At 43.1% G+C, this 26432-nt stretch overlaps 1 protein-coding gene across 15 annotated transcripts in view; it reads right to left on the reverse strand.

The window, feature by feature from the left end:
• CLIP1 (CAP-Gly domain containing linker protein 1) overlaps window positions 1-26432 on the reverse strand; it is a 111917-nt gene that overhangs the window by 30663 nt on the left and 54822 nt on the right. For 7 of the 15 annotated variants that reach the window (XM_082203767.1, XM_082203768.1, XM_082203766.1 and 4 more), the window contains 10 exons: window positions 22437-22541; window positions 19438-20382; window positions 17423-17539; window positions 16292-16349; window positions 16062-16145; window positions 15106-15262; window positions 8780-8945; window positions 8037-8252; window positions 3362-5647; window positions 2063-2200 (listed from right to left, as the gene is read on the reverse strand). In XM_082203767.1, the coding sequence (XP_082059893.1) occupies window positions 2063-2200; window positions 3362-5647; window positions 8037-8252; window positions 8780-8945; window positions 15106-15262; window positions 16062-16145; window positions 16292-16349; window positions 17423-17539; window positions 19438-20382; window positions 22437-22541 (4272 nt within the window). The remainder of the gene's footprint in view (window positions 1-2062; window positions 2201-3361; window positions 5648-8036; window positions 8253-8779; window positions 8946-15105; window positions 15263-16061; window positions 16146-16291; window positions 16350-17422; window positions 17540-19437; window positions 20383-22436; window positions 22542-26432) is intronic. The other 8 variants (XM_082203762.1, XM_082203757.1, XM_082203769.1 and 5 more) reach the window with 5 other exon arrangements.

The following is a 26432-nucleotide window of genomic DNA, read 5'->3' on the forward strand; positions in this document are numbered from 1 at the left end:
TCCCACAGTGTAACAATCTTCAGCCAATTAGGAACGCTGTGGCTTCTTTTTTAAAAACCTGAAACATTCAGGAGACTGTGTCATGCGTTTCCAATGCCTTGTTCAATACCTTGCCCAATCTGGCCATACAACAGTCTCTTTGATATTGAATACTGCCTAAGGCACAACCAACAGTAAATTCTAAACAGTACAGAACAGGGCTGCTTCAGGTTTCAGGCCATCAAAAGTAAGGGAGAACAAAATCTAGGTTTGCTAAATGCTTTAAATATGATTCAAAGGAGAGGACTATAAAGGCAAACGGGGAAATATATTAATCCAGTGAAGCAATCAAAGTCCCAACACATTGCTAGGGGAACAGGATAAAACTCACATAAGCATTACTGCCTTAGAATTATAGTTTTAATCTGAATCTAAGGTAAGTAATGCCTGCTTGGAATCATTTTAATATAGCTACACTTGTCAGAAAACAAGAGGGGTGTACACCCCAAAGTGCACTGGTATTTCAATTACTTTTCCATTTTTTAAAGTTGTAACACACCTCAGAGTCTGCTTTAAAACAGGTTCAGTGCAGTATTGGCAGTATAATCCTTTCTGGCACCTTCCAAAAGTAAAATGTATTAAGCTACAAGTTCCACCAGAACTGGCAAACCCGCTAGCTTATAATTAGGTAAGCCATCTTGCAAAGAAGTTTTACCATAAAACTTCTAATGTGAATTAAGAGCCCCATCAAAGGAGAGATATTAATCAAACATTAATTGGCAGCAACGATGAAAGGCAGACAACCCTAATTTGACATCCCTACACATTTAGCAGCAGATGACGGATGGAGTGTGCCCAGACAAAAGAAAGCCCTCTACCCTGAGCTGCTACAGTACCTTAAACAGAGAGAATCAAAGAGAGAAGCACTGAGCTGGCGGTGCTGAGACTACCATCCTTTCAATGAATCTGATGTTTCTGGTCCAAACTGACCTCGAGCCTTTATTTACGGCGGTTTCATTTTCCCTGTAAGAGCTTGCTAGCAGCTAGTAAGCCTAGTCTGTTCACATGCACTCAGCATTGTGTTTTATTATGTAACAGATAATCTCCAGATGCTCTGTAAGAATTACAGAGCTGCTGGATTTTAATTTTCAGCTATCTAGCAATCAACCATTGGCATTAGCTGACTTCAAGGTCCTGAGTGCTCTATGATCTCCAGCAGCATTGATGGCTGCTGCTGTAGGGAACAGGGAACACCAGGCTGGGGAAACGCAGCTCCAGGACTTTCTTCCGTCCAGGAGCAACGCCACTGTCTGCAGCTGACACGCCCTCCACAGTCCAGAAAGTGAACGGAGTAATAGGGAGGCTTTCAAGTTTAAGTATTGTTTGTGGCCAATTAACAATACTGGAGGAAATCAGATTGTAAATAAAATAATCGGAGGCTGTGCACTGCTTTCCTTTTTATGGGTTTCCTACATCATGCTCCCAGGATAAGGGTCCAGAACCAGACATGGATGGGAAGCTGCCTGAGATCTTGGAGAATTGTCACCACTCAGAGTAAACAGAATGGAGACCTCTGTCTGACTCTACATAAACCAGCTTCATTTGTTCCGAGGTAAAATTATTTACAGATACCACCAGAAGATACACATTCTCTATAATGTTCAGCACACTGGGGCAAGAAAAGGGAAAAGGGAGTGGCATTCCCTCTATCAAAGGCTACTAGGATTTAGGCTCTGGCCATTTGTCATTTGATAACGAAGAAGCTGCCTTGTGCCCGGGGGCAGTCCACCCAGTAACATCTGCTCTGAATGGCAGAGGCTTCTTCCTTATCATCTGCTATATGACCCCTTTTCTAAAATGGAAATGCCAGACATTGGGCCTGGGACCTCCCGTACACAAAGCATCCATTCTGTCACTGAGCTACGGCCCCTTCCATCTCATGGTGACTGGATGCACTATTCAGAAACATTTCACTGACCTGCCCTTGGATACCCAGCTATCTGCAGGAGAGATTTAAGAACCAGGCTCTCCAGCTATGAGTGACACACATTTTATCAAACAGCCAGGATTTGGGTTTGCGTACCTCCTTCTGCAGCTTCTGATTAGCCTGCCTGGAATCCTCCAGGGATGTCAAAGTTTCCATCTTCTCTTTATGAAGGACTTCCTTCTCTTTGGTCACCTGCTCAACTATCTGCAAAGCATCTTCTGCTGTTTGTGCAGTCTACGAGATAAAAAGCCACATCAAATCCTGTGCAAAACCATGCCAGACTCTGGATACAAATTTATAGATTGCCTACTCCACAGATTGTTCCTCAAGCCAATGGGATTTCTCTTTAGCAGCATGTAGAGGCCACATAAACTGACTGCAAGACGTTTGCTAGTTGTAATCACAAGCACTCCATTTCTACCTGTGTTTGCATTCCAGAACTTTGCAAAATATATTGAATTAAATCTATCAGTCATCTTATTCCATGCACAAATTACAGTCCCATGCTAGTGTCAGTCTTCAGGTGAGACTGGTAGCCCTAATTATGCCATCCTTTTAAATTTTGTAAAAAAAAAGAAAGTAGTTCCAGCAATATTCACTACCAACAGATTTGCCATTTGTCCTCTTTGCACTTTCATAGTACTGAGATATCAGGACTGCAGCCCTGCATCTGGTAGAAAACACTGAAGTTAAGAGATGGGGCAAATATATGGTTGCAAACTTTTAGTACTGTGATGTCTTTTGGGGAGCAAAGCAAAAGCTTCAGACCCAAGCAAGATGATCTGAAATAGTCCTTGGAATAAAAACTTTATGGTTTATGAAGCCCAGAGAGGAATGTCTCAAAATTCCATTTTGCGCTCAGTTGGTAGAGAATGCAAAGCCTACTGTGAATAAAAAGATAACAGACATTGCCAAATCCTTTGTCACAGAAGCAATTCTGCTTGGACAGTGAGTGTCCTGCTGCCTTTTATCCAATTAAGAGTAAGAAGGCTTTGGAGGAAGTTTTAACAACTAATTTTTGGATAACAATTTGAGTGTACATTTAAGAAGGTTACATGTGCCAATACACATGTGTGTAATTTTAAGCTCCCGCAGATCTGGAAACCTGCCTTTTTATTCACAACTGAAAAATTGCCTTGCAACATTCAATAGCTGTGAGGCCCTTGAAAGTTGGGTGTGACATTTTCTCCTCCCCTGCCTGATTCTTACAGCAGTTGAGAGGTTTTTTTGATATTCACAAAGAGGTAAATTCTCTGTGAGCAAGATAATTAAGGAGCGTGTTCAGACTGAGCCAAGGTGCTGGATCGTGCAAAATTAAGTGCAGACACCGAAACAACAGAAGTTAGTGTTGGGTGTTAGTAACTATACTCGACTGATTTATCAGTGTCTTGATACCTCAAATCTTTGCATTACCGCATGTGCCTGAAGATTCTCGAATTCTTTCAGTTTCAAGATAAGCTCATCCTTTTCTTTCTGGAGCACCAGGTTTTTATTCTGAGATGCCATGAGGCTGGCTGACAGCTCACTGTTGACCTGTGCTAGAAGTGTTACCTCCTCATGAAGCTTATAGTAGTCTTCAGAGAACTTTTCTTTCTCTTTCAAGATTTCTTCTTTTATTGTGATCAGATGTTTCTGCTCGGAAAGCAGAATCTCATTCTCCTGAAGAAGTTTAACACGTTCCAGTTCAGATGTTTCATGGCTGGAACGGAGATCTTCTAGGATCTTGGAGACGCAGCTGTGCAGTTCCTGGAGCTCAGCTTTGGACTTTGTCAATGCCACAAATTCACCCTTCAACTTCTCAATATTGGATGCGAGTTGATCTGTTTCAACCCTAAGGATCTCCTTTTCCTTCATAATTTCCTCCAGCTTAGATTCAGATTTTAACTTCTCTTGTTTCAGCTTATCCCTCTCAGCCAACAGCTCCTTGTTTTTGGATGTTAGCTGTTCCTTCTCACTCTCTAACTGGCTGACACTGTTATGAAGCTGTGTGTTCTCTACCACAAAGGACTCTTTTTCCAGCTTCCTACTGTCCCGTTCTATTATCAGATTATCATGGACTGTTTTAAACTCTTTATTCAACTTTTGACATTCCTCCTGCAACCGAACCTTCTCTTGGCTCAGTAGCTCTTTCTCAGAAGAACTACTTTTAAATGAAGCTGCTAACAGTTGCTTGGCATGAAGCAAAGCAGAATACTCATTTTCTAACACTGTTTTGGCACTCTGGGTCTCTTTCAGGATTTTGGACAGCTCACACTTGTAGCTGGCAAGCTCTTGGTTTTCTTCCGTTTTTTGGTCAAGCTCTTGCTTCAAAGTTTCAACACTGCCCTGGAGTCTGGCCTTCTCTTGAGTGAGCATCCTCTTTGCAGAGATGTCCAATTCATGCTTCCTCTTCAAGTCGCATAGGGCTTTGGTCACAGAGTGCTTCTCTGCCAGAAGTTCAGCACATTTTGCTTCCAGAATGGCCTTTTCCTTCAGAAGGTTCTCATTCTGCTTCTTGAGCTTTGAGGACTTCTGAGAAGTCAACTCCTTCTCTGCGCTCATCTGGCTTAGCTTTTCATTAAGCATCCTCTCGGTAAGAGTGGCATTTTCAGAGACATGAGCCAGCTTTTCAGAAAGGGCCTTGTTTTCATTCAAAAGCTCTTCTCTTTCACTCGAAAGTCTCCTCTCAGCAGAAAACAAGGCTTCCTTCTCTTGCAGCAACTGAATACATTCAGAGTCTGTTGACTCCCTACTGGCCTTGAACTCCTCTAGGAGCTTCGAAAGGCTGGCATGAGCAGCCTGCAGTTGAACCTTGTCTTTGGTGATCTTTTTCAGCTCCTTATTTGCTGCTTCTAGATCAGTGCGCAGGCCTTCACTTTTCACATCAAGCTTCTGCTTTTCATCTAGAGCCTCCTCTAAGCTTTTATGCAGCTCTTCCTGGCTTTTCAGGAGAGCCTCCTTATCTGACTGTAGATCCTGGCTAGTCTGCAATAGATTATCCCTTTCTCTTTTCAAAGCCACATTCTGGTTTTCGAGATCCAAGTGTTTCCCCAAAAGCAAGTCCCTCTCAGCAGCCAGGGAAGTGACTTCTTCAAGCAGCTCCTTTTGATCCCTGGCCATGTCTTCGTAAGAACTCTTCAGCTTCTGGATGACGTCATCCTTATCTTTGAGAAGAGCAGCATTTTCCTCAGAAAGCTTTCTCTGACAATCCTGGAGCTCTTCCCTTTGGCAAACATGCTTCTGACATTCCTGTGCCAAGGCATCTCTATGGGTCCGGAGCTCATCCACCTGGCGGAGGAGAGCCACCTTTGAGGTGCGTAGAGCATCATTCTCTCTAGTGATTTTAAGAAGATCATCTTGGGCTGCCTCTATTTCTAAGAGCAACTTTCCTTTCTCAGAAATTAATTCATCATTTTTAGTTTTTTCCTGCTGCGTTTTATTCTCAGCTTCTTGTTTCTCCTTTATGATTTTTTTGTTCTCCAGGTTAAGTTCTTCATTCACTGTCCAAAGCTTTTCCTGATCTTGTTTTAATAACCCAATCTTGGACTCCAACTCTACAAGTTTTGATAACAAGGAACCTTTTTCTAATTTTAAAGCATTCCCCTCCTGTGCCAAGGTTTCTTTCTCTGATATCAAAGCCCTCATCTCCTCTGACATTAGTTCAATCTCTTTTCTGGCTGCTGCTAACACAGAGGTTAAGGACTAAAGAAACAAAGGATGGGGAACAGGGAAACAAAAAACAAAAAATGAAGTCAAGCAGACTAGTGCAAAGTGTGGATTAAAGACAAATAGCGTTACTGTTGTTTTTTAAAAAACAAAAGTATATAATGACACACACACACACAGCCCTGCTGAATACTTCCAAATCCTTTTGAATGCTAAACAAATGCCATTATATTGAAATGTCTTAAGCTCACAAGTTGTATGGTCTTTAATAAACTTTTGAGCTCACAAATGATCACACAGCCCAACTATCAAATGAGTGCTTAAGGCAATGCAGCAGCTGGAATATAGAAGGGGATTCTAGCTAGACAAAAGCTGTAATCATGTGTTTGCCAAGGCAGGTAAAAGTCTAACTTATTTAAAGGCAGCAAGATTAGATCCTTTGCTCAGTTTCAACATCTGCTGCAATGTCAAAACGAGATTTACCGTATTTTTCGCCCCATAAGACGCACCGGCCCATAAGACGCACCTAGATTTTTTGGGGGGAAATAAAGGAAAAAATTTTTATTTCCCCCCCAGGTGCGCTGCGCTACACCAGGAGCTTGGGGCGTGCGGAGCTCAGCGCGCCCCAAGCTTCTGCGTGCCGGCAAGGTCTCCGCTAGCGTGGGAGAGCCGGGCGCCTCTCCCAGGGCTAGCGGATCGCTGCGCTACACCAGGAGCTTGTGGCGTGCTGAGCTCAGCGCGCCCCAAGCTTCTAGGTGCGCGCAAGCAGTCCGCTGCCGCCCCAAGCCTCGCGCACCCAGTGGGACCTCCTGCCGGGTGCGCGAGGCTTGCAGACACTCGCCCGAAGCAGGGGGAGTCCTCCCGAGGGCTCCCCGTGCTTCGGGCGACAGGCTGCCGCCCCAAGCCTCGCGCACCCGGTGGGACCTCCTGCCGGGCGCGCGAGGCTTGCAGGCATTCGCCCCATAAGACGCACCCCGATTTCCCCTTCATTTTTGGAGGGGAAAAAGTGCGTCTTATGGGGCGAAAAATACGTTATATTTCAACATGAGCAGTAGTGATGGCACAATCTTTGGCCTACTCTTTGCGGCTGAAATATAACCCCCCTTCCAATTTTGAGAGAAAAGAACTGTGCATGTTGTGCCTGGACAAGTTGTCAATGAACATGAAACCCAAAGAAATAAGGCTGAGCTGGTGAATGAGCGAGGGCACAGCCACTGACCTATGGCACTCTGACAGGGGAAACTTCCCTGAACAGCTCCATAAGGAACAATGTCAAGGAAATGCAGAAAATAAAATTTAGGCTATTCAAGTCACACTAAGGACAATGTGGAACACGGACAGCTTTTTGCAGGGTATCAAGCAGTAAGAAATGCCAGTAAAACCCACCACCTCCAAAGCTTGTTTTGCCACTTCAAATGGGATAAGGGATTTTTAAGCATCCAATGAAAATAATTTTTTAAAAAAAGTAAAATCAGTTACCTACAGAATAAGGAAATGAGAAATTACAGCGCTACAAAGGATCTAGACTACATTTACTTCCTATGTCATTGAACTGGGCCTAATTGCACTTAAATTTATTCTTGGGAAGACTTTGTCCTACTTGAAAATTTTAAAAGTAATAATACTGGGTATATTGCATCCTCCAAGCAGCTTCTCTTTCTATCTGATCATTTTTATTTTTATTTTATAATTTTTCCCCATGATTGCAGATCTTAACTTCCTTTCTTGCATCTAATTCTTTGGAAAGAAAGGGCATAAAATCTGTAGCCAACACCTGAGAATTGCACTGGCCTGATGGACAAATACAAAAACCCTAATGCTCAAGGAACATGGTGCCCGCCCACCCCCGTTGTTTGCTTGCCTGCCTCCTTCAGCCATCCCACGACGCCCGATCCAGGGGGCAGGGCGATCATGCCCAGCTGGGGAGCATGATCTGGTGTTGCGGCCCAGCCTAAAGCACAATTTGGCACTGTGGCCCAGCCGAGAGTCACGGTTCGGCGCAGCGGCCAGGCCGGGGGGCGTGATCTGGTGTTGAGGCCTGGCCGGGAGGCATGATTCGTTTGGTGCGGCCCAGCCGGGAGGTGCAACCTGGTGCGGATCCGCCGGGGGAGATTTTGTCACACCCTGCCCCGGCATGATACCCAGGGCAGACCGCACCCCCTGCACCCCCCTTGCAATGCCCCTGCTTGTTCCATTAGGCTTGGGAAGCCAAAGTTCAGTCTGACAAGGTACCAGTCATACAGCTCCCTCATGGGTGAGTGGCTCAAAAATTGATGCCTTTCTCATGTCAGCCCCATGGGCCAGTCAGCTATGGACATATATTGACTTAAAAGGGCCATCAAGCAAATGCAGAGAGTTTGGGACAGTGCAATTGAGCCACCAAAAAAGTCCAAACTTTGGCTACCTGTTTCAGAGAAATACACACCTTTGCATGCTCTGCTTCCTTTTTCAGCTCCTTGGTCTGTTTTTCTAAGTCACTGTTCACCTTTTGTGCTGTTGTCAATAGCTGTTGCGTTTCCTGAAGTTGTTGCTTAAGCTCCTTGATGGCTGCATCATGCTTGGCGGCCATCTCCGAATGTGTTTTTTTGTGCGTTGTCTGCAGATCTTTATACTGATTTTGGCCAGTCAAAATTTTCTTCTCCTGTGAATATAGAGAGCCAATACAGTTCAGCACAGTGTCCTGCTCCCTTCCTATACAGCTAGCCATGGTGTTCTGCAATTGCTTTCTCATCATGTAAGAGAACATTTTTCTTGAATTAGAGTTGAAAGAATAGCTGTGCTAAATCTAGCGTAAGCAGGGTCTTTGAAGCTTTGTGGTTTATTAGGTGTAAAATAGGTTGTGTGTGTGTGTGTGTGTGTGTGTGCACACGCGTGCACGTCAGAGAGAGAGCTTGAAGTAAGTAACATTGGTGTAATGGTTTCAAAGAGATGAAGAGTCAGCATCAGCGGTAAAGCAGCAATGTTTTGCAACATAAATATCTCAAGCTACAGAACGGCTAATTAGGTTTGAATGTTTTAAAGAGAGAGAAATTGAGTTAGCAGGAGCAGTGATGCATTTATTCCCAGCATCACTATTTACTTGAGCCATCAGTAGAGAGCAAGAATGCTTGTGCTGCCTATAGTTGCTTCCTGGCCACTCTGGAGAAATGCCCATGCAGCTGCTCTTACCAGGTTGCTTAATTTGTCCTGCACCTTTTGCAGTTCAGCCTGATGCTTTTTGTGCACTTCCTGTTGCTCCTCTTCAGCTTTACGTGTCGCCTGCTCCAAATTTTCCTGCAGCTGAGAAGCTCTCTCACTTGCCTTGGTGAGCTGAAGCTGAAGCTCCTCTAGCTGCCTAAAATGAATCATAACCAAAAAGAGAGAGTCAGCACTGCAACTCTTGGAAGCCTGTGCTTCATAGCACAAAAGCATTATCTTCCTTTAAAAAATGGCACCAACCTGAAAGCTACCGGAACTGAGTTCCCCCAAGTTCCTGCTGCAAAAAAAGCCCTGCATGTCTGTTCTTACCCTTGCTTTTCCCTTTCCTCCCTCCATTGTCTTCCCCTCCAAGAATAGATGGTAAAGTCCATAGGGCAAGGCCAGATTGTTGTTTTTATACTGTGACCATGTTGCTTTTTTAGGGTGCAAAGGACAAAAACAATTTGAATTTTGCTTACACACTTTTGAATTTCAGGTCGAATGGCAGCAGACAGTGCTGGTATCACTACCCACTGATCATACAAGTGGACATGTGAAAATGTTTCACAGAGGAGCAGTAGGGCAAAGAGGAGCATATGCTTCCATTTTCTACCTCCCTCTGCATTCCCTTGCCGTAATTTACAGATGTAAACTAGATACAGGTTTACAAAGAATTCAAGGAAGCTTCAAGCCTCGAGCTAAACAGAAGCAAACAAAATAAAAGAGCCTGGCTGCTATATCAGACCAAGGGCCACATTCAGTCCAGTATCTTGTCCTCACAGCTGCTGACCAGATGTCTCTGGGAAGCCCAAGAGCAGGAAGTCAGTCCCACCCTACTTCAGCCATTCTTATTTAGACAAGCCGACCTTATCATTACTATGGAAAACCCCAAAGAAAGTTTACCAAAAGTGACTGAGATAAATAAAAATCAAACAAAAGAATTTGGACAAGTGGCTGGTTTTCAAATTAACTGTAAAAAAACGCAAATTTGTTAGTTAAAAATATGGGGCCAGAGAAAAAAACACGAAATAAAACCTTTCGGGAAGAAAAAGATAATAAATTAAGCCTAAAGAAATTTGAGATCTGAACACAACTAACTGGCTCCAATATTTTCAACATAATGAAATATTTAGAAAAGACAAACAAAAAGGTTTTGCAACAGAGCTATCAAGATTAGAGAAAGATTTAATTCAATCAAAAGAAAAACTTTTATCCAAAATGTATAAACGCCTCCTTGATTGGGTGGTAAGTCAAGGAGGAGGAGGTAAAATCAGTTATGGTTCGATGGGCCCAGGACTTCAGTTATAATATCCAAATGGAGGCGTGGGAAAGACTTTGGAAGGTAGACATAAAATTCACCGCATGTGAATTTCTGGAAGAATTTCTTAAAGAAAATCTGATTAAAATGTTTTACCGATGGTACTTGACTCCGGCCAAATCAGCCAAAATGTATAAAATAAAGCGCCTTCATGGATCCCTGCCTTGCCGTGGCGAAGGGGCTTGAGTAACTCAGAGAAGCTATGAACTACGCCGAGCAGGGCACCCAAGATGAACAGGTCATAGTGGAGAGTTTTGCCCCACCGTGATCCACCTGGAGCAGGAACCGGCAAGCCACTCCAGTATCCCTGCCAAGAAAACTCCATGGACAAAGACAACAGGCATATAAAAGTTATGATGCTGGAAGATGAGCCCCTCAGGTCGGAAGGCGTCCAACATGATACTGGGGAAGAGCGGAGGACAAGTACAAGTAGATCCAGAGCTGATGAAGCGGCTGGGCCAAAGCCGAAAGGACGCTCAGTTGTGGATATACCTGGAAGCGAAAGGAAAGTCCAATGCTGTAAAGAAAAATATTGCATAGGAACCTGGAATGTAAGAACCATGAACCTGGGTAACTTGGATGTGGTCAAAAATGAGATGGCGAGAATAAATATTGACATCCTGGGCATCAGTGAATTAAAATGGACGGGAATGGGCGAATTCAGGTCGGATGACTATCATATCTACTACTGTGGGCAAGAAACCCGTAAAAGAAATGGAGTGGCTCTCATAGTCAACAAAAGAGTGGCGAAAGCTGTACTGGGATGCAGTCTCAAAAATGATAGAATGATCTCAATACGAATCCAAGGCAGACCTTTTAACATCACAGTAATCCAACTTTATGCACCAACTACTGGTGCTGAAGAAACTGAAATTGACCAATTCTATGAAGACTTACAAGATCTTATAGAAGTGACACCAAAGAAGGATGTTCTGCTCATTATAGGGGATTGGAATGCTAAAGTAGGGAATCAAGAGATAAAAGGAACAACTGGCAAGTTTGGCCTTGGAGAGCAAAATGAAGCAGGGCAAAGGCTAATAGAGTTCTGTCAAGAGAACAAGCTGGTCATCACAAACACGCTTTTCCAACAACACAAGAGACGTCTCTACACCTGGACATCACCAGATGGGCAGCATCCAAATCAGATTGATTATATTTTTAACTGAATTAAGATTAAAAAAGGATGTGTACAAAAAATGGAAAAGGGGGGAAACCACCAAAGAGGAATTCAAACAAATAGCCAGCACGTGTAGACACAAAGTCAGAAAAGCTAAAGCACAGAATGAACTCAGGCTTGCTAGAGAGGTTAAAAGCAACAAAAAAGGCTTTTATGGGTATGTTCGTAGGAAAAGGAAGAACAAAGAAACAGTGGGGTCACTCAGAGGAGAAGATGGTGAAATGCAAACAGGGGACACAGAAAGGGCTGAACTCCTCAATGCCTTCTTTGCCTCAGTCTTCTTGAAGCAAATGATTCAGCAAAGGAAACACAGCCCAGAATAACTAAGGAGATAGTACAAGAATATTTGGCTAGATTAGATGTATTCAAGTCTCCAGGGCCAGATGAACTGCATCCAAGAGTATTAAAAGAACTGGCAGATGTGATCTCAGAACCACTGGCAGTCATCTTTGAGAATTCCTGGAGAACAGGCGAAGTCCCGGCAGACTGGAGGAGGGCAAATGTTGTTCCTATTTTCAAAAAGGGGAAAAGAGAGGACCCAAATAATTACCGCCCAGTCAGTCTGACATCAATAGCAGGGAAGATTCTGGAGCAGATCATTAAGCAAACAGTCTGTGAGCACCTAGAAAGGAATGCTGTGATCACCAATAGTCAGCATGGATTTCTGAAAAATAAGTCATGTCAGACTAACCTGATCTCGTTTTTTGACAGAATTACAAGCCTGGTAGATGAAGGGAACGCAGTGGATGTAGCCTACCTTGATTTCAGCAAAGCATTTGACAAGGTGCCCCATGATATTCTTGTAAAGAAGCTGGTAAAATGCGGTCTTGACTATGCTACCACTCAGTGGATTTGTAACTGGCTGACTGACCGAACCCAAAGGGTGCTCATCAATGGTTCCTCTTCATCCTGGAGAAGAGTGACTAGTGGGGTGCCACAGGGTTCTGTCTTGGGCCCGGTCTTATTCAACATCTTTATCAACGACTTGGATGATGGACTCAAGGGCATCCTGATCAAATTTGCAGATGACACCAAACTGGGAGGGGTGGCTAACACCCCAGAGGACAGGATCACACTTCAAAACGACCTTGACAGATTAGAGAACTGGGCCAAAACAAACAAGATGAATTTTAACAGGGAGAAATGTAAAGTATTGCACTTGGGCAAAAAAAATGAGAGGCACAAATACAAGATGGGTGACACCTGGCTTGAGAGCAGTACATGTGAAAAGGATGTAGGAGTCTTGGTTGACCACAAACTTGACATGAGCCAACAGTGTGACGCGGCAGCTAAAAAAGCCAATGCAATTCTGGGCTGCATCAATAGGAGTATAGCATCTAGATCAAGGGAAGTAATAGTGTCACTGTATTCTGCTCTGGTCAGACCACACCTGGAGTACTGTGTCCAGTTCTGGGCACCACAATTCAAGAAGGACACTGACAAACTGGAACGTGTCCAGAAGAGGGCAACCAAAATGGTCAAAGGCCTGGAAACGATGCCTTATGAGGAACGGCTAAGGGAGCTGGGCATGTTTAGCCTGGAGAAGAGGAGGTTAAGGGGTGATATGATAGCCATGTTCAAATATATAAAAGGATGTCACATAGAGGAGGGAGAAAGGTTGTTTTCTACTGCTCCAGAGAAGCGGACACGGAGCAATGGATCCAAACTACAAGAAAGAAGATTCCACCTAAACATTAGGAAGAACTTCCTGACAGTAAGAGCTGTTCGACAGTGGAATTTGCTGCCAAGGAGTGTGGTGGAGTCTCCTACTTTGGAGGTCTTTAAGTAGAGGCTTGACAACCATATGTCAGGAGTGCTCTGATGGTGTTTCCTGCTTGGCAGGGGGTTGGACTCGATGGCCCTTGTGGTCTCTTCCAACTCTATGATTCTATGATTCTATGATTCTATATTCTCTGCAGCCAAAGATGGAGAAGCTCTATACAGTCAGCAAAAACAAGACCTGGAGCTGACTGTGGCTCAGATCATCAGCTTCTTACAGCAAAATTCAAGCTTAAACTGAAGAAAGTAGGAAAAACCACTGGGCCGGTAAGATACAATTGTCTCCCTGCTTATTTAACTTATATGCAGAATTCATCATGCGAAAGGCTGGGCTGGATGAATCCCAAGCCGGAATTAAGATTGCCGGAAGAAATATCAACAACCTCAGATATGCAGATGACACAACCTTGATGGCAGAAAGTGAGGAGGAATTAAAGAACCTTTTATTGAGGGTGAAAGAGGAGAGTGCAAAATATGGTCTGAAGCTCAACATGAAAAAACGAAGATCATGGCCACTGGTCCCATCACCTCCTGGCAAATAGAAGGGGAAGAAATGGAGGCAGTGAGAGATTTTAAAAGACACCTGCTTCTTGGGAGAAAAGCAATGACAAACCTAGACAGCATCTTAAAAAGCTGCTTATGGCAGCAAATTTCATTGTTTCAGCTAAGGCTAAGCCCACCCATTTGGTTCTCTTCAGTTTAATTTTCAGAGACGAGGTGGTACCTGCACACAGCTCTCTGTCCCCAATGCACACACAGTTCGCAGTTCTGGACTGCTTTCAGATTGGGAGGGTGGGGATTTAAAAAACGAACAAACAAGACTTTCCTGCTTACCCCTTTGGCATGCAGAAATCATTCCTGGCCATACCCTAGATTCCTTGGCAACCAGCATGTCCACACTAGGGACACCTATTTTGCTGGGGGCAGAGCGATAAATATTTCTTCTGTTGAAGCAGACCGTTTGTCCATTTAACCCAATACCGCTCTACAGGTCTTGATCCAAAGGTCTTTCCCCACCTGTGCTGCTGAATATCCTTCTAACTCCATCTTTGGGAGGGAATGTAGCCCAGCGCTGGAGTACATGACACGTTGGGCTGGGCAATATCTGGTTTTCATATCACCAGCTAACCATCGCGATATAGTGATATATATAATGATGTCTGAAATAACACTGAGAAGGGCTGAAAAAGCGGCTGGGAGGAGCGACCAGGAGGGAAGGAAGGAGGTTGCCTGCTCCCTCCCTCTGCAGCCTGGCCTCAGCCGAGGGGAGCCTGAGAAGGTGCTCCATCCACCTGCCTGCATATTTGGCAGCCTCTTCCCTCCTGGCTGGCTGCAGGAAGAGCAACCAACCGAAAGGAAAGAGGCAGCCCCTTGCTCAGGCAAAGGCAAACACACAGGCAGGTGAGCAACCACTTTGAACTGGCAATAAATTGCGGCTCACCGGCTGCTGCCAGCACAGTAGAGGCAGGCAGGCAGGCAGGCAGGCAGGCAGGCAGCTGGGAGTTAAATGCACTGTGCTGGCAGTGGCTAGGAAGCCGTGATATATTGCTAGCTCAGATTGTCTGAAACCAGTATCGCAATCTGAATTTCATTCCAGTTTCAGACGATGAACTGAAATATCACCCAGCTCTAATGACACGCATGCAGACTGTTCTGCTTCCAGGATCTCCAGGCAGGGCTGGGCAGGACTTCAACTTGAGGAAGCTTTCTGAACCTGAGATGCCAAGAACTGACTTCAGCAGGTGATCTGCCACTGAGATCCCCACCCACCTTCCTCTAAAGTTTGCTTTGCTTACTAGCCAAAATACATGCAACAAAACAAAACAAAATTCCTTGGTTAATGTTGCCCACATTCCTTGGGTTGAAATCAACAGCACCACACATGAGGAACGGTTTAGAAGTATTATAACCCAAGAGCCAGATGCACAACTAAAGAGAGTTTGGTAAGATGAACTCATCCTCCTCAAAACGAAATCAGAGACAATGCACAGCTCCTGGCAACCAGGTCAAGGATAGCAGAAAGCGCCAGGAAAGGTAAATTACTTCTCTTTTTGCCGGAGATCATCATTCATCTTTGTAAGCTGTGAAGAACTGTCTCCTGAGGATTTCATTATTTCGGCTATATCGTTTTGGAGTTTGGCTTTAGCCTCGATCAGTTGGCGCTCTCTCTCTTCTCTTTCTTTCATTTTCTTCTCCATGGCTGAACAAGGAAGAAAAGTGATCAACCAAGTACATAAACAGTATATTCAAAAACAAACCACATGCCCTGAAGACATAAGAGATGGAAAGCATAAACTGTAATGTAAAGTAAGGATCTGTCTATCTAATCTCCAAGAATGCAGCTGACTTCAAATGAAAAGTTACATGTGGAGTTTCAAACTTGGAATTGAATGTAAACGACAACAAAAGCTTTGACCAACAGGATGAATAGCACAAAAGCAAAAGTCTATCTGGAGTTAAGCAACTCTGGAGAAATCCTGCAAAAGAAAAACTTGTTTTTTTCAGTGGAGGCAGAACAGAATCAGAGAGGGGCTTCTGCTAGTATGAAAGATAGTTTGCAAAGCCCCGTCTCAGAGGGTGGATGGGAGCCGACCACTAGGAAGGAGAGGAGTACCAGCAAGTCCAGTCCAGAGGCTGAGGAAAGTGGGCAGAGACGAGGGGTCATGGGAGGGGGATCTGACCTTCCAGCAATGTTGTCTAGATCTAGGGTGGCAGCAAATGTCTAAGCAGCCAGGAGGCTAAACTTCAAGATCTAGGCTTCATTTTCAAGAGGCCAGATGTCACATGCCCTGTGGTGGATTTCTTGATGCTGTTTTTAGAATTGTCTTTCAGGTTGCATTAAAGGTAGGATAAAATTACCAAAAATAAACCTGTAACATTCCTGTCGTTTGTCCAGAATTTATGAATAAAATAAAATGTGCCACATGCAATGGTTGGAACATCACATGAAAATGTACTATAAGAAAACCCAATATTTCAACCTAGTCACCTTCTCTTACCTGCCAAGTTAGATCTCAGCTGATCCAGTTCAGATGACATGTGTGCAAATTGTTGTTCTTTTTGGTTTAGTTTTTCAACAGTTTCTATGGGAATAAAATGTTAGCATTGGTTAGATTTTTAAACAATGTCACATTACATTTAGAATAAGGCATGTATGATAAAAGGAAGCAATTCTGTCTGTCTGCCACACTCATTTAAAAAGATTTAATTGCATTCTTAGGAACCATACCTTGCATAGATTTTTGTATACTTTCTGCCTCATCACCAGCCTCAGTAAATTTTTCTTTCTGGGAGGTAGAAAAAAAAATCACATTTAACCATTTGGCTTAATATGGTAAGGCACTACACTGATTTTTTTAAAAGATATACTGTAATTGGTTCAATACACCTTTAAGCCAACAACACAGGATCTCCACAGCACCTCACTCTTCTTTACAGGGCATGTGAAAAGGACATGAAGTCACCTGAAAACTGTGGACAAAACAATGACCTTTGCTACAGACCAATGGAGAAAACTCTGACTTGGTGTATTTTGAGTCTGAGAGAGCATCTGGGAAGCAGAACTCCTCCTTATTTTATGTTAAAACCAACAGCTTTGGGTTTTCCCAAATCTGTAACATGTGGGCTGTTGCACAGACAGATGCCTGTACCCTATTGAATGGTGTGCTGTTATAAAGAAAAAAACATTATGGACCATGTGTTGTTATAACACTTTTCTTGGTCTGTGGCAATTGCCACTTAGTCCAACATCACACCTATCCATAAGCGCACAATAGATTGGGAGGCACGAGGAGTACATCGTTGCTTCTATTTTCAGATATAAGTGTCTGTGTGGAGTGTCAGCCACTAATGGATATGTCTTTGCTTTCTGTCAGATGCTCAAAGGGCTGCAGCCCAGCACTGGGACCCATGTTTTGCATGCAACTAATTGTGCTGCAGACTGCACAGAAAGGCAGTGGTCCTACTCTGTACAATGCAGCTTCCTAGATTAATAAAAGATTGAGCTTTTAATACTCCAGAAATTGCAGTGACCCTGAGAAAGGCAGACCAGCAACGTGTGGACCATGAGCAATGAGTGGGAAACCAAAGACATGGCTCTTGCCCAGACACAAACATGCCAGTGGAATCCAATAGATGGTGCAGAAAGGCACTTCACTCTGTTTTTAGGATTTACTACAAGGCAACATTTCAAGCCACAGAGTTTTAATCAACAAGAGAACTAATAGTTTCCCGTCCAATTTTGCCAAAGACACAGGTGGATGTAAAGATGACTAGATCTGAAACTTCCAATAAATCCCAATTATAAAAGCCGCAAAGCATAGCTCAGGGGGTGCAGGTGAAATTTCCAACAGCTACTTACCAAATCTTCAAGTTCCTTTCCCAAAGAATCTTTAAGCTGATTTACTTCACCCAAGTGATTTTCAAGATCAAGAATCTTTTGCTCTTTCGCTTGTAGTTCTTTGACCAGACTAACAGCCTAGCAAGGATTATTATGTTGTGTGAAAATAAAAGAGTTACAAAAGGACAAAACAAAGGATTTTGTTGAAGTATTAAATAATAATAAAAAGGAGGTAAAAATAAACAAAATGCATGAATATAAACTAAACAGAAAATGGTATGTGAACTAAATTAGAACTGTGTTCAGAAGTATCATGTATATTTTCATTTTTGCATTAGGAATATAATCATGATTACTGAATTTTTTTAATTGTCTTAGTTTTAGGCTCCAATACTAAATACTAAATGGCTAGTCCACTGAAATTAATGGGGCCTACTTCTGATCTTAAGATTGTGCAAGTATTTGCTTTGATCACACTGTGAAACAATAAGCATTTGTGACATTGGACATACATTCATTCCCATGATTGAAATTATGGACATGAACAGCCTTCTAACGATAAAGGTTTAACTGTTCAACTGTTCAACTTGCAGGAAATCTGCAATTCCACAGGACTTAAAAAACCATTGATGCCTGACTCCCTCCTCTGGCAACCTGCACAGAATTTTGTTTAATCGGTTGCCATCAATTTGATTTTAACTAATTTTTATAATGAAATATTTTTAGAATGTGTTATTATTTGATTGTTTATTTGATTGTTGTTAGCTGCCCTGAGCCCGGCTCAGCTGGGGAGGGTGGGATATAAATAAAATTTATTATTATTATTATGTAAAAGCTAGTATCTAAGTTATCATGTGAGAAGGTTTTGTGATAGGGCATTACAAGCACTGTTTTTATCACAGTGTTTACTTGTGCAAGAAGGAAACCTGCTAGCTATTTGCTCTAGTTGGAACTTGTAAATCCTGAGAGCACCTGGTGCTACAGCACTGCTAAAGCTAAGCAGGTGTCTACATGCTCAGTAGCTGCACAAAACACCACTAGGAGCCCTGCATAACTAAGAACAATAAATAACTAGGAAAAATCAAAACCTTTTTTTTTTCCTAATTCAAGAAAAACAACCTCTCTCTCTTAAAGATCTTTCACCTCTCTCATAGGGAAATATAGTATTTCTGTTGTTGCTATAATATTATTCTATATACTGCTTATATGCCAAAATGGCTTCTTGGTCAAGGCAGAGGATGGAGGGAGCACTGGAGCCCAACACTTCCTCTGCACCGGGCGCAACATCTGAGGGTTAGGGTTAGGGGGCGCAAATCCACAGGTTAGGGGGCGCAAATTACTTGCCTTGCCCCGGGTGCTGACAACCCACGCTACGCCACTGCCTCTGCATCTCACCCTGGGCAGAATTCCCAGGAGCCAATAAGCAGTTGAGGCAGACTCTGAACTCTGGAGTTGCAACAAGCAGATTTCTAGACTGGATTAAAACTCTGGTAGGTTGCAATACAAACAGGAAGTGTGTCCATTGCTGCCTGAATAGTTAACACATATACCAAAATAGTACTCAAAATAAAAACGCATCTAGCCCACTATCCTATTTTTCCATAGTGGCCAACCACAAGCCCACAGCAGGCCCATAAGCAAAACATGGGCATAAATGCATTTTCCTGCTGTTGGTTCCCAGCAACTGGAATTCAAAGGCACACGACCTCTGAACCAGTAGGCAGCATCTAGCCATCATGACTAGTAGCCATTGACATTTATCCTTCAAGACATCGCCTAATCTCCATCTAAAGCCATATAAGCTGTGGCCCTGACAGCCGTCTTGTAGCAGCAACGACATAGTTTATGCACTGCATGAAGGACTTTGTTCTGTCTGCCCACTGATAGATATGTTTTATGTCTGGATTTTTAAAAACTCATCACAAAATAATATTTCATAACACCCTTTCTCTAAGAACAGACTACCACAAAACAGAATAAATAAAAGTTTTTTAAAAATGAAAAAAATAAATGGATGGATGGATGTTGGTACAAACCTGGCTACTTTCATTGTTCCTGTCATTCTCTAAACTCTGTATCTTTTTTTCAGCTGCCTCAAGCTCCTTGCTAAGCTTCTCCAGCTCCAGTTTACCTTCAGAACTTGCCATCTGAAGAGCATCTAATTCCAAGAGCTTTGTTTCAGTGCCTTTGATATTTGCTTTAAGGTTATCAATCTCCTTGGCTTGTTCTGTGCACTTGGCCTGGAGCCCCTCTAGCGTCTTTACCTTTATCTCGGCCTCCTGCAACTTGTTCAGAGTGTCTTCCATTTCCACCAAATGCTGGTCTTCAGCACTTTCTAATTTGGTGTTCAAGGCCTCCAAGCTTCTCTCCTTGTCCTCTGTGACTTCCAGCAGCTTCTCTTTCAGAGTTTCAACCTCCTTCAGGAGATGCAGCCTCTCGTTTTCTTGCTTTAGTTTCAGGTTGGATGTTTCGCGCTGATGCTCCACTCTCATCTTCTCAATCTGGGTCTTGAGCTCTGCAAATTCAGCTGTCTGAGCCCCAACTCCTTTGCTGAAAGAGGTCTTCAGCTCTTCCATTGCTTGATGATGTGAAGCAATGGCAGACTCCAGCTTGGATTTCCATAACTCAATCACATCTGAATTCTCCTTGTGGGCAGCATCCAGCTTCATTTTCAGGGACTCGTTCTCTTTCAACATCTTTTCATTGGATGCCAACAAGGTTTTAATTTCCTTATGGCATGACTCTTCACTGATTCCAACCTTCTCTTTCAGTGACTTCACCTCATCCTGGTGCTCCTTGCTTAGCAGTGCCATCTTCTCTTGCAGTGTGCTGATTTCTTGCAGCAGTGAGAGAGAAGTGTCCACGTTGCTGACTGGCTTACTGGACTCTAATCTTGCTCGTAACTCAGTTACTTCTTTCTGCCGCAGTACTAGATCTCTTTCCAGTTCCATTATCCTAGATTTTTCTGATACAGTGGCCACCTAGCACCAGAAGCATTAAAAAAACAAACAAAAAGAGGGCAGAAATAGTTAAAACAGTGGATTTCATTTAAGAGTGGAGAGGTTTGCTGATCACTTCCTCAGGACAGTAACTTGGCTTTTCTAGCACTTCCAAGGAGGGTTTCTGGAAGGTTAACTAAATCTTGGCAATCTATTTTAAATTTCTACCTTTGGTGATATTGCAAATTGAAGTCAAGGAATGATAAGTTAAAAGCTACTGAACATGTGCCTATAACAGCTTCATGTCCATCATTTAGTTGTTGTTTTTTAAAAAAGTCTTTGCCTCCAAAAGCACCTAGTTCTCAGGTATATTCTTAAGCTCCAACTGATCTGAAGGTTATCTGACGGAAGTGAGTGATAATACAAAACAGGTTAAGTCAAAAGCTTAGAACGGCAGCACATTTTGACAGTGTGTAAAGCACAAGGCAGATCTAGCTCTGGCTGGAACTGGAGGCAGAATGTGGTCATGGCCCTTTCAACCATACTAAAAGGGGCCTTAGACTAACATTTCCTTTACATTTTTAGGATTATACTATAAACGTATACAGTGGAACCTTGAGTTGTGGATGTAATCCATCCCAGAGGCACGTCCGCAACTCAAAGCTTTCGCATCCAGAAGTGCCATGTCTGCGCACATGAGTGGCATGATTTAGCACTTCTGCACATGCGCGAGCGGCAAAACCAGGAAGTAACCGTTCCGGTACTTCTGGGTTGCCATGGGATGCAACTTGAAAAGACATAACCTGAAGCGGATGCAACATGAGGTATGACTGTACGTGCTGGATAGGACTGATTAAGTGTTCTAGTCCAAATCATCCAGGATGGTGAAGAAGGATGTAAAGCATCTAGAATAAATGAAAACAAGCTTCTCATAAAATCCTGGCTGTGGTAGACAGACAAGTTTCCCTTCTCAGTCCTATAAGCTACCTCCATCCAAACCCAAGCTCACTCTAAACTTTGACAAGTCTCTCCCCCCCCCCATGAGACTCTGAACAAGTGTCATGTGCTAATATCTGGACACTGGCACATTTCCGACTGGGATGAAAATGATCCATTTGGTTAAGAGTCTTATTCAGATGCAAAAGAAAGATGATTTGATAAGCTGCAAGTGCGTTTTGGAGCAGGACGCAGCAAGTTGACATGCCTGAAGTTAAGAATCAGGTTTTGACCTCCAGAAGTGAGATGTCTAACTGACAGAGGCTCAAAGTTAAAGGAATGCTTCAGGTTCTAGCCACAAACTATTCCATTTCAAAGCAAAATACTCAAATAAAAGTTGTGTTATGTCTGCTAAAAAGTACAAAACAGAAGTTCAGGGCACAGCTACAAATATTTTCAAACCCTGACTGTCTGAAGTGATCCAGATTCAGATGAAGCACCAAGGGTGTAGGGGGAAAGTTTGCCTCATCTAACTTTACTGTCTTCAGCAGAGCTCTTATTGGAAACAGCTTAAGGACTGGGGATGCTGCTTCTAACCAAGACAAATGGCAGCGTGTGTAGAAATGGATAACGATACAACTCCATCCCCTCAGGTTCTTCACAAAAGGTCACGTTTCCATACAAGCCCCACAAGTAACCAAAGCGGCACTGAGCTATCCAAGAACTTTTAAAGCCCTTTCCTTACAACATCAATCACTGCAGGAAGAATCACCACTAAACTGAACCAAAACATCAAAATTAGTCTTCACAACAAACTATTTTATCATCAGCTGAGGAACGACTGTGTAGAATTGCAAGGTCTTCACTCACTGCGGATGTGCTTTTGGATGTGTTATTCTCTGCTCTTTCATTTGAAAGTATCTTACCTGGATTTTGTTACAGTAAGAAAGCCATTTTAAGAAATTAATTGTATGTTTAATTGTACCCAACACCACTGTACTCTTAACAGTGTAATGGCAGTAGAAGACAGGGTGACATATCCGATCTTCTCCCCAGACATCTTATGCCAATTCAGCTTCAGCCTCAGGAACCTTCCCCATCACGAAAAAACCCAAAACCAAAATCAGGTCTTGTTCATTTAAAACAGTGAAGTTCATTACCCTAGTGTCTTCTAACTCCCTCTGGAGTTTCTCAGCTTTGGTCTTTTCAAAGAGCAGGCTCTGTTCAAGCTCCTTAATGCGCGCATGCTCCAGTTTGGTCTGCGTCTGTTAGTAAAAAGGGAAAGGAAGAGAACACAACAGTGCCACCATCACATGCCAGCACAAGAGGAAAGAGGAGCTACATGCAGGATGTGCCACCAGTTGTCTTCTACCAGTGATGAGCAGCAAAAGAGGCACGTGGGTAACAAAACCAAAAAAGAAAAACCAAACAAGGTGATGTTGCAGGTGAGAAAGACCGACTTGAAAGTGTGTGACGACAAATGGCTGATATGTTGAGAGAAAAGATGCGCACACAGAGAGACAAAGGAGCATGGAGAAGAAAAGAAGAAGAAGAAGAAAAAGAAGAAGAAGAAGAAATGGCAAGGTAAAGTCATGCAGCCAAAGTTATTTATCAGTGTGACAATTATCAGCACAAATTAGAATAGTTAATGCTTTGTAAGACGCGATTCAAATACCTGAGGGCAAAGACTTGTTCTGTGCTGTTCCAGAGGGCAGGACTAGATCCATGGCCTCCACTAAATTATTGGAGAAGAGATTTTGGCTGGACTTCTAAACAGCAGGAGTAGTTGGGCAATGGAACTAATGAACTACGTGGGGTTCTCCCTCGCTGGACCTCTTCAAGACAAGGCTAGGCAGCCATCTGCTAGGGATGCTTTCGCTCTGGATTTCCTACATCAAGCAGGGCACTTGATGGCCCTTCAACTCTCTGAAGCCCTCCTTCACCACTGCAAGACTGCTGGTGCTCACTCTGAAATGTTGACTGGCTTTAAAAAATAAATAAAGGCTTGTGGTAGCAGGCAAAATATCCACTCGCTTTCTGCTTATGAACAAGTCTGAATGCATCCCTAGAGACTTACAAGCTTTTCTGCTCAAGGTCTTGATGTACTTAATAGTTTCTACTATTAAGTTTCTACTATTAAGAGAAGAGTAGAAGATTAGAGATTCACTTGTCACCCAAAACGCAGAAATTGTATGAATTGGCATTAAGTTCCAAATTTATCTAAGTTGGGGGGGGGGTGACGACTAAAGGTAACTTGGATTCCTTCCAAAGATTGATCTAGGGTTTCTCAGGGCATCTTATTAGTGAATTACCACAGGATGCCCACCAAAAAGAACTGCTACAAAATTGATCAGAAGTGGTAAAAGGCAGGGCCCCCTTCCCCAAGGGAGAGAGCTGGAAATTGCTTCAAACCAAAAAGTGATGCAGGAGGATTTGGGGATTTTGTGATGTGAAGAGACACAGTTGCCTTGAACGGGTATAATGTGACATGCCTATGAATCCTGACCATAAACAGGTGCTGCCATCTGTGGAAGATCAAAACATTCACACTGACACTATAAGTCCCAGGTTCCCTCCAGGAGGGTCTTGCAACCCCCACATGCCTTCTCCTTTCCTTCTGGGCCCAGAGAGGCACATGGGAGTGCATAGTGGCAGCAGCCGTGAGCAGGAGGAGGCAGGCTCATTTGGGGAGGGGAGCACTACACGGCACCTTCTCCAAGGGCCCCTCCAAACCTGGAACCAGCACCAGCGAGGGGTGATGTACTAGGGCATCAATAACCATCCCTGAAGTGGACTGCAAGGAAAACCTAGTTGCTGGGTCAAAACAAGTACCAAACTCCTTGTTGAACATTGAGAAGTTATTTTTGCCTATAGAAGCCATTTTCTGCTCACCTCTTTTGCTGCAAGGTGGACAAATGAATGGCTAGACAGCATCCTAAGAAGCCCTGAAGCCTTCAGTTGCTGACATTTAACTCAGAATACTTGTAAGCAATATCTGCTTTTGGTACAGGCACATAAGAGAGCTCTCCAAGAAAGCCCTGCATTATATATAGATGACAAAAGTATTTAGCAGTTATTTACCTCATGACTAGCATTCCAGGTAGAGGAGTCACCTCCAGAATTAATTACTGGGTGTGAATCTGGAAGGTCTGGTTAAATTTTGCCCTCCCTGAAGGCCTGGCAGGCTTAGCCAGATCCAAGAGAAGCTGCTTGTTCAAAGGTGCCTTCGCTGTGAGCACCTAAGGCCAGTCCTGAACATGCAGCTAATGAGGTGGGGATTGGGGGACAGGTCCCAAGGGAGGCTAAGGGGGTGTTGTGCTGTTGAAGGCACAGCTGGGTGAGACAAAAGAGGGCCATTCCCAGTGGCTGCACCCAGATTATGGAACAGCATGTCCTGTAATGGACAGTCGGTCCCCTCCTCTTCGTCACCACTTACCAAATGCCATTTTTCTTAAACAGGCTTTTTTGTTGATGAGGCAGACAATGTTTCTTTGGTTTTTCAACAGCTGACGCTGTCCCGTTTTTGTAATTATTTTATGAAACAGCAGTATTTTATTTTATAAGCTGTCCTGAGTGGTATTTTTACACCAGAAGGGCAGGGTATAAATGTTTCAAATAAATTGATTTAAAGAGCTAAATTAATTAATAGAGAACTTGTTTTTTATGTGTAAAAAACAAATGAGGAATGGCTAACAATGAGGTATGGCTAACTTTTTCCACTTGCAGCACAGAATATTTCCACCAACGGGAGTTAGAAAGTGAGTAAAACACAGTGTTGGCGGAGCATCTCTGAAAAGTTTCACCGGAGAGCAGCCACAGCTCAGTACAAGATACATTTGTGGTGATGGGACGATAACAGGCATAATAACCAGCAGCCACCATCTCTAGTATACCAACTGGAAAAGATCAGTCAGTCTCAACCCATTCCAAATATACCCAAAAAATTGGATGAGACGTATTTCTTTTTATTACCTGCCATTTAAATATCACTTTTCTACAGCTGTGTATAACTAATGAAGAAGCCACATATCATTAAAATCAATTAATTTAAACAATATTACAACCAGTAACACTAAAGAGGAGGTAGAAACAGAACAATTAAGGCACGTTTTTTAAAATTCTAAATGCCTACTAAAATAAATACTTCTTAAGAGCTCACTTAAGTAGGGGTGGCTGACCCATGATTCTCCAGAGGGTGCTGAGCTGTAACTCCCACTGTTGGTGGGGCTTGGACTCCAACAACATATGGAGGGCCACAGATTACTCAACCCTGATCTAAAGGCAGGAAAGGAAATAAAGTGGCTGACTTGAGCTCTCCAAAGAGAATTCCATAATTGTGGTGCCACTGCTGATAATGCCCTGTGCTTAGTAGGTGCCAATGGTATGGCCCACGGAGGGGACCCAAAAAGTGCCTCTGAAGATGCTTAAGGACTCAGGCAAGTTCGTATGGGCAAACACAGCCCTTCAGGTAACCTGGTCCGGGATCCCTCCTTCAACAGTGTCCCCTTGAAAAAGATGGTCCTCTCGATAGGACCATCACTGGACTAGATGTAAATCATTGCAGTGTCTGACTCTTCAGTTTCCCAGATAAAGAAAGGAGCAAGAAAAAGGGGATCTAAACGAGTCACTGGATCAGTCCTTGTTCTCCTTCTTCATACCATTCTTCCATGGTAAAAATCCAAAAATTAGTTACCAAGAACTGTTAAGAAGAAATCACCTTGTTCTACTGGGGTTTTGGGGGGGTGGGGGTGGAATTTGGTCCCATGTATGGCATTCTCTTCTAAATTCTGTTTTAAAATTGCCTGTAGGCAAATGATAGCTGTACATTTTTTTTATTTTACTCACGAAAATGTGAGATTATGCTGAATTATGCTTTCCGCCAAGACAGCTAATTTTTTGAGGTGTTGTTTTCAGTTTTACATCAATGGCTCCCATTTCTTGAGACCTGATACAAATCAGAAAGAGGCAGGGATGAAATCTCTAGAAGAAAAGCAGCTGCCCTTGTATCTTACTTGTTGCAAGTAATATGGACATACACAAAATTGGGAGTATGGAAGAAAATAATTTTTAAAAATATACTCTAGTTTTGAAGTGTGAGGCCTGCATCTCTTCAGTTACAAAAAATATCTCACCCACTATTTTGGGCCCTCAGTATA

The sequence above is a fragment of the Podarcis vaucheri genome, assembly GCF_965113315.1.
Source record: "Podarcis vaucheri genome assembly, chromosome: 16".
Classification (NCBI taxonomy): domain Eukaryota; kingdom Metazoa; phylum Chordata; class Lepidosauria; order Squamata; family Lacertidae; genus Podarcis; species Podarcis vaucheri.